At 44.1% G+C, this 14158-nt stretch overlaps 1 protein-coding gene and 1 long non-coding RNA gene across 2 annotated transcripts in view; one reads left to right on the top strand and one right to left on the bottom strand.

The window, feature by feature from the left end:
- Window positions 1-14158, top strand: part of Slc27a2 (solute carrier family 27 member 2) — a 37115-nt gene that overhangs the window by 1648 nt on the left and 21309 nt on the right. Inside the window, exons 2-3 of the mRNA XM_048460109.3 lie at window positions 10399-10608; window positions 13937-14095. Coding sequence (XP_048316066.3) covers window positions 10399-10608; window positions 13937-14095 — 369 coding nt within the window. The remainder of the gene's footprint in view (window positions 1-10398; window positions 10609-13936; window positions 14096-14158) is intronic.
- Window positions 1-14158, bottom strand: part of LOC125416832 (uncharacterized) — a 43874-nt gene that overhangs the window by 23916 nt on the left and 5800 nt on the right. The gene's annotated exons all lie outside the window — the stretch shown is intronic.

Here is a 14158-nt window from a genome sequence, read left to right as displayed (position 1 = left end):
TGAGGCAAAATTTCTAGCCTAGGTCCACCTTCAAAGCCCACGGTCTTTCTCGTATAGTGTCATCCGCCCTACGGATGCATGAGTTAGAGCTTCAAAGAACTAAGAATCTATCTGCTCTGCCCTTCCCATCACAGCTCAGGAAACTGAGGCAAGCCAAGCAGTTTGCCTAGGGCCCCCCAAAACTGAAATGTCCGTTTACTTCTAAGAAACTGGAAGTTCATAAGGCTGTCACATGTGACATAAAGTATGTAATACAAAAAGCAGAGGCTTCATACAAATTTTCAAAGGCAGAGAGGTGATGTTAAAGGTGCCAAATTATGGGAGGGGTCTGAACATTTTTCTTTTTCTTTTTTTTTGTTTTTTGTTTTGTTTTTCAAGACAGGGTTTCTCTGTAGCTAGCTCTGTAGACCAGGCTAGCCTCGAACTCACAGAGATCCTCCTGCCTCTGCCTCCTGACTGCTGGAATTAAAGGCATGCGCCACCACCGCCTGGCCTTAACCTTTTAAAATATGCCCCAACAATCTCTAAAGACTTCACTGTTCTGTAACTGCGAGGCTTGGGCAAGCCTGTTGTGTTGCCAACTTTCTTAGAGAGAAGGGATTCATAACCTGTGCTTACTCCACCCCATCCCATCCCCACCCTAAGCACTTTAGCATCTGCTCCACAGACTCTGCTGCCCTGTTCAGGGGACTTCATAGAGCTTGGAGTTTAACTGATGAAGAGACTGATGTTTAAATGACTGAGCTTAGTTTTACAATAAAGTCAGAAACACAACTGCTTATAGGTTGACTATCCCTGATCTGAAATACTCTGAACCAGAGGTGTTTCAGATTTCACCTTTTCCATATTTTGGAATATTTGCATATATATCATGGGCCACCTTAAGGATGGAGTCCAGGTCCAAAGAGTTTACTGCTGTTTCCTGGACACCATATTGCCTCATCATGAAGGTATTGTTATACAATATGCTTCATAATGCCTTGCAGGAAATAAAGCTGCCTGCCGAGGTGTTGTGGGATCATGGTCACACGCAAGAAAACTGAGATCCGGAGCACTTCAGTTGTCAAATTAGGGATGCTGGGCCACTACTTCCTGCCTTGTGCAGACAGTGGTGACCTGCTACAAGTCACCATGTTTACATACAGAATATACTGAAAGTCCTACGTTCAAATCAGTCTTGAGCCTAACTTGCCAGCAGACCTCAGCCCCTCACTAGCATTGAGATGAGACACAGCTTAAGACCCAAATGTCCTCTTTTTCCTTATCCGTGATTTCTCTCTATGTGACACCGAGTTGCGCTCTGACCTAAAATAGTTGCTGGGTGAGCAAAAGGCAGAGTCCAAAGTTGCATGTTTGGTAGCTAGGCCATGTGGAAATGTGTAAACTAACCTTTGAGAGAGGCCAGTACTTGAAAAACATTTTTTTTTCCACCAAATAACAGAGATAGATACCTTTGTACATCATACACTCTGGCCTGGAACAGTTTCTTCAGAGAGAGTCCCAAAGTCCAAAGTCATATACTGAGTAGATGTGCCCAAGTGGAAAAGTCGTTTGGGCTGTCTCTTAGAATTGCTTGGGGAGGACAAGACCTCAGAGATACTGTAGTCCTTTCATTTTTAGTATGTTTATGCCCACGAAACATTTATAAAAGAAACTTTTGCAAGCACAAGAGTTATCATTATAAAAGATAGATTCCAGTATCTCGCCCCCAACTTCTGGTTCAGTAGGACCCTAATGAGACCAGACCAGCCCTACCTCAGCCCCAAATGACCTGAAGATGAGTTTCTGAGACTCAATCAGAGTTCCACTTGTTTTATAGCCAAACAAGCCCAACCCAGAGGAGGACATCGCTTGCCCAGGCTTCTGTGCATAGCCAACAGCGGAGAGCTGGGGGCACACCCACCCAGGTTTTTTTTTTTTTTTTCAACTCCCAGGGCATTTGTTTATTCTATCAATAATATAGGCTTTGTACAGAAAGGTGAATTGATTTTGTTTCAGTGTTTAATTAGCACATGTAATATTCAGTTTAATTCTGACCTTTTTGTTCAAAATTTGTTTTCGTATGCTCGGTGTGGCAGTGCACACCTTTAATCCCAGCACTCAGAGACCTCTGTGAGTCTGAAGCTAACTTGGTCTACATAGCAAATTCCAGGCCAGCTAGTCTGTGTCATGAGACTCTGTCTTAGAAAAAAAATCATTGTAGTTCTCTTCCCCCCTTGTACAATATCTTTCTGACGCCCCCTTCTCCCCTCTCACCCCCACCCCTAGCCGTCTTTCTGCTTTCATGTCACTTGTGTCCTATTCCCCACCTTCCCAACTTTTTCCTCCTCTCATGATCTTTCTGTTGCGCACACACACACACACACACACACACACACACACACACAAGCTAAAATCCAAATGTGAGAGAGAATGTGTAATTTTTCTTTTTCTGAGTTATCTAACTTAATACTTTCCAGGTCTATATATTCTCCTGCAAATTTCATGATTACAGTTTTCTTTACTATTGTGTATGACTAAGTTTTCGTTACCTACTCATGTAACAATGGGCACCTAGGCTGACTCCCTTCCTTGTTATGGTGGATAATGTAGCAACGAGCATGGAAGCTCATGAGTAGATGCCCAGGAGAGTTGCATCTGGGTCACATAGCAATTCCATAAACTCCACGCTGACTTCCATAGTGCCTTTACTGGCGCCCATTCCCAGAAGCAGTGAATAAGGGCTGCTCTTTCCCCACATCTTGTCCAGAAAGGCACAGTCTTTCCAAGACCCTCCCAACAATTTCTGGTTTTTCCGAGAGAGGCAACTTCTCTGCTCCACAACCAGGAGACTCTCGCAACCCGATTGTTTGCCCAGCGTCGCAGAAGAATGTATTAACACAGTGATCTGTGTTAATGGTGCGTCACCTATTGTCAGGAAGTTTCGTGAACACATGAGACCTTTTTTTTTTGGAGGTGCTATGAGGAAAGAGGCAGCTAGAAGTACTCCTTCCGTCTTTCTTAGTTCTTGACTTCTGAATGAAGGTCAATCTGACTGGGATGAGACAGAATTTCAAAGTTGTTTTAATTTGCATGTCCCCGGTGGGTAGGTTGTTGCTTGCACACTTTTTGGAATTCTTATTGACCACTTGTGTTTCTTCTTTTGAAACCTGCCTCGTTGATTGACAGGGGTTTGGGGTGTTTCAGTTTTGCCTCATGTCTAGATAGTAGCCTCATGTCTGAAGTGCAATGGGCAAGGACTGTCTCCTGTTCTGCAGGCTGTCTGTTCAGTCTGTTAGTGATTTTCTTTACTGTACAGAAACTACTTCCCTCCGTTCCATTTGCTAATTCCTGAGACGACTTCAGTCCCATTGAGTCCTGTTCAGAACGTTCTTGTCATTCGGCGGTTCTCTTCAACAGCTTCAGGGCTTCAGACTTTAAGGTCTTTTGATCCACTTTGATTTTTGTGTAAGATTAGAGATGTGGATCTAATTTCATGCTTCAGCAGATGGATATCCATTTTCTTTCAGCAGCATCTTGTTGAACAGACTATCTTTTGCCAGCATATTTTCAATAACTTTGTTAATATTAGGTGGTCATAACTGCGTGAGTTTGTTTTTGAGTCCTCTGTTCTGTTCTGTTGATCTGCATGTCTGTTTTCGTGCCAGGGCCATGCTACCCTTGTCACTATGGCTCTGCAGTATAATTTGAAGTCATGGATCATGCGATACTTCCAGCAGTGTTCTTTCTGCCAGTGATTTTCTTGGACTATGTGTGGTCCCAGAGAGGTGAATTTAATTCTGCATTTTAAATCTCAGCTTTTAAGCTGATGAACATCCTTGAACTCTTCGTTTCAAAAAGCAAGCACATGGGCTGGAGAGATGGATCAGTGGTCAAGAACACTGGCTCTTTTTCCATGGGACCCAGGCTCAGTTCCCAGCACCCACATGGCAGTTTACAACCATCTGGAACTCCAGCTGTAGAGGAGCTGAAGCAAAGACATGTACATAAAAAGCATTCAGTTTGAGAATTAACCCAGCCAGCTTGACTTTTGGAGACTCTTAAAGCTAAACAGGCTCAATTCTCAAAAAAAAAAAAAGTTCCCAATTACTTCTTAGAAATTCTTTACATGTTCTCTATGTTCTCTTGTTCTCTATATATGGAGAAAATCGAGGCTCCTGAACCCTGGTCTGAGTTATCTCTCAGAGAATGTGGGTTTTCTCTATGTTGTACATCCCAGGAGTCCATTGGCAGAACGTAACCTTGCGAACCACATGGGGAAATGCTCTTCAACTATGTAAACCTCTACCGCTGTTGTAGCTGACAGAAGACAATTTTCTGGGCCAATTGTCTTTCATACAACTCTCATACGAACTATGAAGAGAACAGGAAATCTCTCTCTCCCTCTCCCCATCCCTCCCTCTCCCTGCCTCCCTCTCTCCCTGACCCCAGATAAATTAGCAGCACTGGTTTATCTGTGTGGAGGAGAACCCAGTTGTCGGCCTGTGCATCCTTGGCTCCACGGCTAGGTCTACGCTGCCTGTGCTCAACGTAACTTAGTTCTGCTCATTAGTAACTATTCTTATAAAGACGTAGGAACAGTTCAAAGAACTCTGTTGTAAAACTGAGATCCAGAGAGACCACTGACTGATCCAGATTACCTTTCACCTGTTTTGGTTTTGTTTGTTTGATTGGTTGGTTTTTGGTTCTTCGAAACAAGGTTTATCTGTAACTTTGGAGCATGTCCTGGAACTAGCTCAGTAGACCAAGCTGGCTTGAACTCACAGAAATCTGCCTGCCTCTGCTTCCAAGTGCTGGGATTAAAGGCCTGAGCCACCACCACCTGGCTGTTTGTTTGTTTTTAAGCTAAAAAAATAGTTGGACTTCTTTTAAAACTGTGAAAAATGCTTCCAGTCGCTCTCAAAGATATTCATCCCTGGAGCTTCTAAAACAAGAGGATTTTACCATGAAAGTAGAATTAGACAGGAGAAAGTGGTTCACATCTGTAACCCCAGCACTGTGGAGGCTGAGGCACAAGGGTTGCAATGAGTTTGAGGGTGAGACCCTGCTTCAAAACAAAAGGGAAATAGCTAGATAAAACTAGTGCTGGGGTTAAGGGTAAAGCATGCCATATGCACTTCTGCTGCCATGGTTGGGTGGGGTTAAGATGAACTAGTTCGATAATCTTACAGTCCTAGGAAGGAACTAAGCCATGTCCACAAAGCCTGTGGCCCTCGGGAGAATTTGTGAGTCTTTTGAGGGAACTATAGAGTGTGTCTGAGGAGGAATGACAATGGAGCCAGACAAACACAGTGGGAAGGGCATTCTGGGAAAGAGGAGGACCAGAGGCAATTAACTACTCAGTAGTTTTCCTGTGAAAGAACAAAAGCGAGATAGACTTTATTAATGATGAATTTCAACTGATTACTGAAAACTTTCTAATAGAGAGAAAATAGACTCGGAGAACCAGTCACGGTCAGTGTCCGTGGCCTCCCTTGTGTGGGAATAGGTCGTGTTCTAATCTGCCCTCGGGCCGGGAGCCGGTGCAGTATCGTAAATTGCTTCAGCGCACTTTGTCTCGAGGATGAGATTTGCTTGTGCGTCTTTAAATAAAGCCCGAGGGAGAGGGAGCAGACAGTCGCCTTGAACAGGACAGGTCCTCGCTGACTTGAAGAGCGGCAGCATGCTGTGAGCAATAACAGGTTTTCCTCCCTGCGGCCTGAGAATCACGGAGTTGAGCGTGAAAGCGTGAAAAGTGGTGCAGCACAATCAGAGTCACCCTGATGTGAGAAAAGGTCTTTCAACCCAATCGCCCCAGGCTCAGCCTCATAGACTTCCCTCCCCAAGGTCCTGCTAACAACCCAGTCTACCCTGCCCCTCTGCCAGTAATCCAGGGGCCCTCTCTGAGTTTTAGGGCAAAGAGGGAACGGGTGATGAGCCCGGAAAGGACTGGGCCCACACCGGCATCGGCGCACGGGATTATGGAGGACCCTGTACAATGATCTAAACTCAGACACCCAGTGAGCACTATCTTCAGAAAATGAGACTCTTAGCTCAGTAGCGCAGGGTCTGAATGGAGAACTAACTTGAAGATGTTCTCAAACAGATTTCTTCTCTCGGAATTCAGGTTTGGGGGGAGGGGTTGTGTAGCTTCATTCCACAATGAACTCGTGTGTTTCCAGCATATACAGGATTGCAGTTCATTTCCGTGAGAAGCAAGAGGAGGGAAGCGATGTTAAAACAGAGTGATCCCTAAATCGGCCATTAAGGTTACTACAGCTGAAGGGAAAGGGTTGGTATTTTTCTGGATAATGAAATGTGAGCAGCCAGTGTTCGAAAGACCCGCCCAGACGTCTGGTAAATAAGAAAGCAGATGCTTGATAGATAAGTGATATGGTCGCTTATGTCCGTATAGTAATTCTGTAATGCCTGGTGTGACCTGGCGATCTCACAACAGGAAGTACCCTTGATGGGGGGCATGACTAAGAACAGTAGCTTTAATTGAGAGAATGAAGAATGAGCTCAAGAAAATTAATTGCACAAATGTGAGATGGAGTATGGTTTTCTGTTTTCTTTGCTCCTGTTAGAATTTGTAACGTTAAGGAAACACCTTTTTACCTAGGGTGATTTGCTTTGTGTAGGAAGGAAAGTGGGGGTGTCTCTGCCGGAAGAGTTCTAATACGCAGCCCTCTCCACAACTGACCATGTGTGATTACTGCTACTCCAAACCACTGTTAGAGATGCCAGGATCAGGCTTACCCACCGGCGTTGGAAAAGCCATAGCCACAATGTCTCCAGGGTCACTATGAGCACCACTTTGAAATGTTCCTGTTGGGTTTTTTTTGAATGAAGGAAAGGCAGAAGCCATCATCCTGAGCTGCCAACCCAGCCACCCCCGTACTCATCCGCACACCATGGTCTCGACATTCTTTCAGTGACTTTGTCTGTAAGCATCTCTGGGATGTGTCACCTAACTTAGTCGGTCACCTCTTCAGCCAGCCGCGCTAGTGGCACATCAGGCTACCAGAGTGGATGTCTGATTCCTATTGTGAAGCTTCAGATTTAGCTGTAGCACACTGACACCGGGGTAAGGAAGGTTGGTTGAGTTCCTCACCCTCGTTTCTTTCTGCTTTCCAGGGACAGGCATGTTTAGTCAGATAATTCTCTTCTTTCATTATTCAAAAGAAGAGGAAGTTGGTGGGAACTGATGTACAACTTAGGTTTTTATTGTTGTTTTGCTATGTTTTGGTTTTGGTTTGGTTGGGTTTGGGTTTTGTTTTGTTTTTCTTTGTCTTGTTTTGTTTTGTTTGGGTTTTGTTTTGTTTTGTTTTGCTTTGTCTTGTTTTGTTTTGTTTTGTTTTTGAGGTGGTGTCTTGCTATACATCCCTGGCTGGCCTCAAACTCAGAGAGATCCACCTGCCTCTGCCTCCATGTGGTTTTTAAAACTTTTCTCTCAAGATATTGAAATCACTTGATATTCTTCTCTCTCTCTCTTCTCTGTCCCTCCACCCCTCCCTGCCTCTGTGTGTATGTGATATTAGCTGCTCACCTCGGTCAACTCTGTCACTCTGCCTTGCTTCTTTGGGGCAGTTTAAACTTGGAACTCATTGGCTGGCAGCCAGCAAGCCAGAGGCTCCTGTCTCCACTCCCAACCCTGTCCCAGAGGCTCGAGGGTTAGTAGTGAATGGCTTTTATGTGGGTGCTGGGGTCCACCCTCCAGTCTTCACACTAACCCAGCAAGCACCCTTAACCATGTACCCATCTCTCTAGCCCAACACTGGATTTTCCCCCACCCTTGTGTATACTGCTTTCTCTGGGAGTGCATTTCCCTCTACAGTGTAAACCTAGTCCAAAGAGGAACTGATGGGTCTGGTCCACAGCCTTCAGGCTTCCCCTTCACCTTCCCAAGCTTTCAGTGAAGCTTGAGCTATGCTCTCCGCCAAGATGCACAGGGACTGCCTTTCTACTCATATCAGAAGTACGCACACCTTAACACACACAGAACAAGTCAAGAGGACATCCTCTTCTACAAGGCAAAGGCGCTTTGTCAAAACTTAAGCCACAATGGCAAATGCAAAGACATTGGAATTCCCGGTACCTGGTTTTATTTTTATTTTGTGTGCCCCTGTCCCTTTGTACAAATGGGGTTGCTGGTGTGTCCCTGCATCACAAGGTTTATGAAATCAATGTAATGTATATCTTATAAAAAAACGTAAACAAAAGAGAACTGTAAAACTTGTCTGAGGATGACAGGGACAGCCAACGCTGTGTTGTGCCACCTGATGCTTCCTTTGGGCCTCAGGTGCACCGTCCTCAACTGCCAGGAGCCTTCAGCTGAGACCCTTTCCAGGGCTTGCTTTAATTAAAGAGAGTTAATCGCCACATCCCGCCCCCCACCTCCCGGCTGAATGCATACAGTGAGTGAGCCTGTCTGACTGGCTGATGGGCAAGCTCGGAGGCAGGGGATCAGCTCCCTTAGTTTGAGACAATCCCAAAGGCCCATTCTAGGCTCAGATAAGGACCTGCTTGGAAGCCACTCCTGTGACTGTACTGGTTCCACCTCTCCCTCTATCCAGGCTCTGTCCCCTGGTCACCCACAGGTACAGCCCCCAAGAGCAACTCCTACACCAACTCCAGCTTCTCGGTGCAGAGGAACGGAGACTATGACAAAGAGAATTATTTGAGTTAATGTGTCCTAGTTGGTTGTCACATCAACTGCATAGCTAACAGACAACATTCACACCCAGACTTCTTTATTTCAGTCTTTAGTTTGGACCGGTGGGGGGGGGGTCTCTAGTAAGGAAAACAAGACCCTAAAACCTCAAGGTGGCACCTACATAAATCATTGGGCGGGAGCAGTAGCTACTACCTCTTCTATCAAAGAGAAGGATCATAGACCATGCAGGGAACCCTCACACAGAAGTCATTTCGTTCCACCGTGTTAAAGGCATAGCCACTCAAAGTATTCTGGGTTGCCAGTCCTTTTAAGTAAGCAGTTTCAGCTTGTCCCTGGTCTTCCACACTGAATTATGATCCCTTAATCTCGAGGATTTCATGGTTGACTACACTTGAATCTTGTCACACTGTGTACTAAACATCCCGGGGCAAGTATGCTCAGACCTGGGTGGGAGCCAGGGAAGAGAGCAGCCAGTGGTCGAGAAGCGCAGGTGGCAGAAAGAGTTACCTCTGGACTGTCTTAAAGGAAGACCTGGATTTTCTGGGTGACTAGGGATTCGACACAGGCCAAATGGTCTGGGCAAAGGATTTTCAATGTCAGCACGTTTCACAGGGGTTTCACATGGGTCAGAGCGGGTAGAGGAAAAGGGTAGAAGGCAGACAGTCCGAGATGGCATCAGAAAGGCTGACAGGGATGGGACTGTGAGGACCCTGAGGACCTCCCAATGAGGAGAGCAGGATTCCATGCTAAGGGGTGCACAGCCCCTGAAGAACCATGAATGGGGGCACTGGACAGTGAACAGTAGTGAGGTAGATGATGCTGGAAGCAGAGGGAGATTGACAGTGAGGAAACTGGTCAGGAGGCACTTACTGGTAACACCAGTATACACAGAATACAATCCTCTCTTCTAGCCTCTATAGACAGCCGGCATGCATGTGGTACATGTGCATATACGCAAGCAAAACACCCATATGTATAAAATAATGGCAAGTAAATCTGTTTTAAATAATATATTTACTTCAGTTATGACAACTCAAGACAGGTTAGGTAAGCTTACAAGAGGTTTCATTTTATGGATTAAGGGCAGAAAATCAAAATAACAGGTATGAAATAAGGATGCACATTGAGTCAGAGCTTTTTTTTTTTACCTTATCTATGAAAAAATAAATTTGTTTGTGGCACCTGTATACTTGCATGGCTGACACAGACTTTACAACAATGACAACCTTTAATGTGTGGCATGTTCTGGAAATGCCTATTTCAGTGTGTTAACATTTTGGTGCTACACACTTACTGTTTGGTTTTTCTCAATGCTCATTTCTGTGACGTCTTCCACCAACCATCTGCTGTGCTTATGAAACCACAGACTCAACCTTGTTCTATCAGATATTGGGATCGTGTGTGTGTGTGTGTGTGTGTGTGTGTGTGTTTTCAAACACGTCAAATTCCTTTCTAAAATTCATTACGAGGGAGGCATGGTAGTACACCCTTTAATCTCACTACTGGGGAGCAGAAGCAGACAGATCTCTATGAGTTTGAGGCTAACCTGGTCTATATAGCAAGTTCCAAGACAGCCATGACTACTACATAGTGAGTCTTTAAAAAAAAAAAAATCTTAAGTATCACTTGTACCCATCCATTTTAACAAAACATAGGTTGATGGAAAGTATTATCAGATTAAGGCACTCAATACATGCTTTATCAGCTAATATAGTCTGCTTAAATTTTCCCACTAACTTCAGAGCTACAAGAAGCCGTTGAGGAAGTTCTGCCGACCCTGAAAAAGGATGGTGTGTCCGTCTTGTACGTAAGCAGAACTTCCAACACGAATGGCGTGGACACATTCCTGGACAAAGTGGACGGAGTATCAGCAGAACCTACTCCAGAATCGTGGAGGTCTGAAGTCACTTTTGCCACGCCTGCAGTGTACATCTATACTTCGGGTACCACAGGTAATTAAGAGAGGACTGCCAGGACACAGGCTTGTCTTGGAAGAGCTAACTACTGACTCGCCCGGCCTTTTAAATCTTCTGTTTCCCTAGCAAAACTTATCAAATAACTACTACTTTAGGGGATTTCTATCTTTACCCTTGAAAACGGATCTTATTTTATCACTCATGATCTCATTTCCTTTTCCCCAGCTCTACACACACCTACTCAGCTGCTATAAAACGTATAACTAGTTAACCAATAACTAAAACAATAGTTGGCATGATGGATAAAATTTGATCCTGAGTGGGCTGTTAGAAATTTTTCATGCGCGTTGTATTTTGACCCTTTGCTATCTGGAGTCCATCTGTAATATGTAATTTATATAAATGGGACATACCAGAGGACAGCTATGGGGTGATAATTATATAAACGCTTGGATTGATTTTTCCCATACAGTATTGATGTAGAGTGGTCTAGCACAAGCCCTAAAACAAGTCATCAAGGGTAGGATGCCTTCACTGTGCGCTAGCACTTTATGAACTGTGGAAGAAGCCTTTTGGTAACTGCTACTTGGAGCAAACAATGCCCTGTGTCACTGTAACCAGCATCCTTCAAGGGACCCCCAGACATAACTCTTTCAGCTCCCTCCTGCCCTTGCATCTGCCCGTTTCGTAGACTCAGAAACTTATAAAGACATTCAGGACTTCCTAGACAAGAAGTAGAGTGCCAAGACTCACTTTGTGGGTTAGCTCCAGGCTCATACAATTAAGGTAGTAGCACCCCCTGCCTAATATTGTAATAAATATTCAGAATCAGCCTTGCAAAAGCCAGGGAAAGTGTTACCAAAATGTAGTACTCTGAAACCTATGGGATATGTGGAAAAGGAGGCAGGAAGCCAGCCCCACACGTTGACAGTGATGATTATTGTTATTATTGTGAGGAAATTAAATTAGGAGTCATGTGCACACTCTTCTTATAATCAATCAAAGGTTAAGGGTGAAGGTTCCGTTGAGCCTGTTATGTCAACACCAGTCCACAGAATCTCTGTTGTTTGCGCCAACGGGCCCTCAGAAGCTATCTGACAGATTGCAGGTGCTAGGCCCCAGTTTAACATGAATGTGGGTAACCCTTCACACTGTCGTTTTATTTTAACTGAATATTACCTTTAAACAAATGAGAATAAGAATAAGGGGACTGGAGAGATGGCTCAGCCGTTAAAGACTAGGCTCACAACCAAAGTATAAGAATAAGGAACGTCTACCTTCATTTCAGAGGACTAACAATGCGTAGATGAGTTTGGAAACTTTGATTACAGTTGGGCTGAAATGAGCTTTTGGCTAACGATGGGGAAATCCAATCTTAACACTGGAAAGTATAGAACTTCTTCGCAATACGTGTTTTGGCAAGGAAATGGAAAACTCGTGTTCAGGAGTGTTTTCTAACATGCCAGAAGTTAATTCCATACTTCAGCACTGATATTTAACAGGAAAGCAGTAAGACTAATGTTTATCTTACTGTTTTACCTATGAATGAAATACCTGTATATTAATTACTCTTGTGTAAAGTAATTAAATGAGTTCATTTAGGCACTTAGAGACCAAATGTTTTTCCTCTTCCTCAAAGGGAACTGGTAATTCCCTTTATGTAATTGTTACAAAATATTCTTCTTGACTGATTAGTGTGAAATCTTAAATTAGGAAGGTTCTGAAAGTACTCAAAGCTCAGAAGGTGAATTTTTTTCAATGTAACTCTGAATTTTACTCTTCAAATGATTCTTTCCTGTGGTGAATACAATTGATTTGTTAATAGTTTCCTCTAGTTCTTTTTTTAAAAAAAAAATTAAAAATTTATTCTATGAGTTTTCCACATCATGGATCTTGATCCCATTCGTTCCCCGCCCCTTTGCATCCACCCTCTGCCCCGGTAGCCACCCCCCCAAGAAAACAAAATTCAAGAGAACAAAAGGAAGAAAATAAAATGAGAAAATTTAAATTAAAAAAAGTGGGATAGAATTAAAAATCTCATCATGGAAGCTGCAATGGTTTCTTCTATTTCTCAGTGTTAGTGTAAAGGGGGCATTACCTTGAGTTCTTTGCCCTGCAGCACCGACAAGAGATGGATTTGGAACTGTGTTTACAGTGATGGGCGGCTTGCTGCCCACAGAACAAACTGTTGCAAGGGCAATGCATGGCTAAGGGCTGAGTCCTTGGGGACCTGCCTTCCTTGTCACAAAGTAGAGTTGCCTACTCGGGTCTGAAGCTCTAGGTCAACCCCTGAGGGTGACTCTCTCCTCGCCACTAAGGCAATCTTCCATGAGAAGAAATGAAAGCATACATTTAAAAGAAAGTCTTTTTTAATTGTGCATATTATTATTAAGAAAATGCAAGTTCGCTTAGTTTGACACACCAAAGTCACAGTAGAAACCATTTACACTCCTCGGATTGGCAGAATGCCCGGGATTTGAGCACTCATTGGCAAGGCTATGAGGAAACAGTCTCATATTTTACAGGCCAGGCAGCGGGTGGGGAGCCCCCCATAACTGGCAGCGTCCTGTTTATGCACTCAGGTTACAAAGACATGTGTTTGGCCTGTAGCATCATTCATAGTGTGAATTGCCATGGAGCAAGGTAATTAAGGATGGCATCACTTGCAATAGCAAAATTATATAAACAAATCATAGCTTTCTCATATATCAGGTTTGAGGCAGCTGGGAGAAGAAATAAACGGTTGGAGATGTGAGAGACATCTATAAACGCGGAGAGCTCCCAAGGGAAAAAAAAAAAAAGCTACACTATATTCGTATTTTGAATGAAATTGGAAAATAGATATCATTAGTGGTCTGCACTACTGAGTCTCTTAAACTTAGCTTCCTCATCTGTGGGTTGGACAATGTAATTCGATTTATCTCTTAAATTGAATTTCTTGAAAATGCCTTACAAAGTACTGAGCCCAAGACAGGAATTCATTCTCTTAAAATCACTACTGTGTCCTCTGTCCGTCTCAGGACTCGTCAAACTATGCCTTGAGAACCAAATACAGGCTCCAAGTGTTCCTAAAACAGGGCCACCGTTAAGCCTTTCTGTATGTGCACAGCTGCTTTCAGCACACACTAGCAGATATGGGTCAGCACAGCCATGACCAAATGGTGGCCTAAAACTTAAAATATTTATTCTCTTTATTACTTTGAGGAATTAAAAAAATGTTCACACCCATGGTCTGACAGCTTATCCCCCCCCCCCCGCTCCCACACACACACCTTCAAGCAATTCTTCCAGCTTGATGGGAGGGAACTTCATACACTAGATCTCTACCTGGCCCACTGACACCTTCTCTTATGTCTTTGCAAAGGCCTCCCAAAAGCTGCAACCATCAATCACCACCGCCTGTGGTATGGAACTGGCCTGGCTTTGGCGAGTGGGATCAAGGCCCACGATATCGTCTACACCACTATGCCCCTGTATCACAGTGCAGCACTCATGATTGGCCTCCACGGATGCATCGTGGCTGGTAAGTTCTGTTTCTCTCAGCAGGCGTCAGGGGTGGACGTGCATTCACATCTGCTCATAAGGA

The sequence above is a fragment of the Myodes glareolus genome, chromosome 10, assembly GCF_982192425.1.
Source record: "Myodes glareolus chromosome 10, mMyoGla1.1, whole genome shotgun sequence".
Classification (NCBI taxonomy): domain Eukaryota; kingdom Metazoa; phylum Chordata; class Mammalia; order Rodentia; family Cricetidae; genus Myodes; species Myodes glareolus.
Note: the sequence above shows the minus strand (reverse complement) of the source record. Positions and strands in the feature narration are given on the sequence as shown.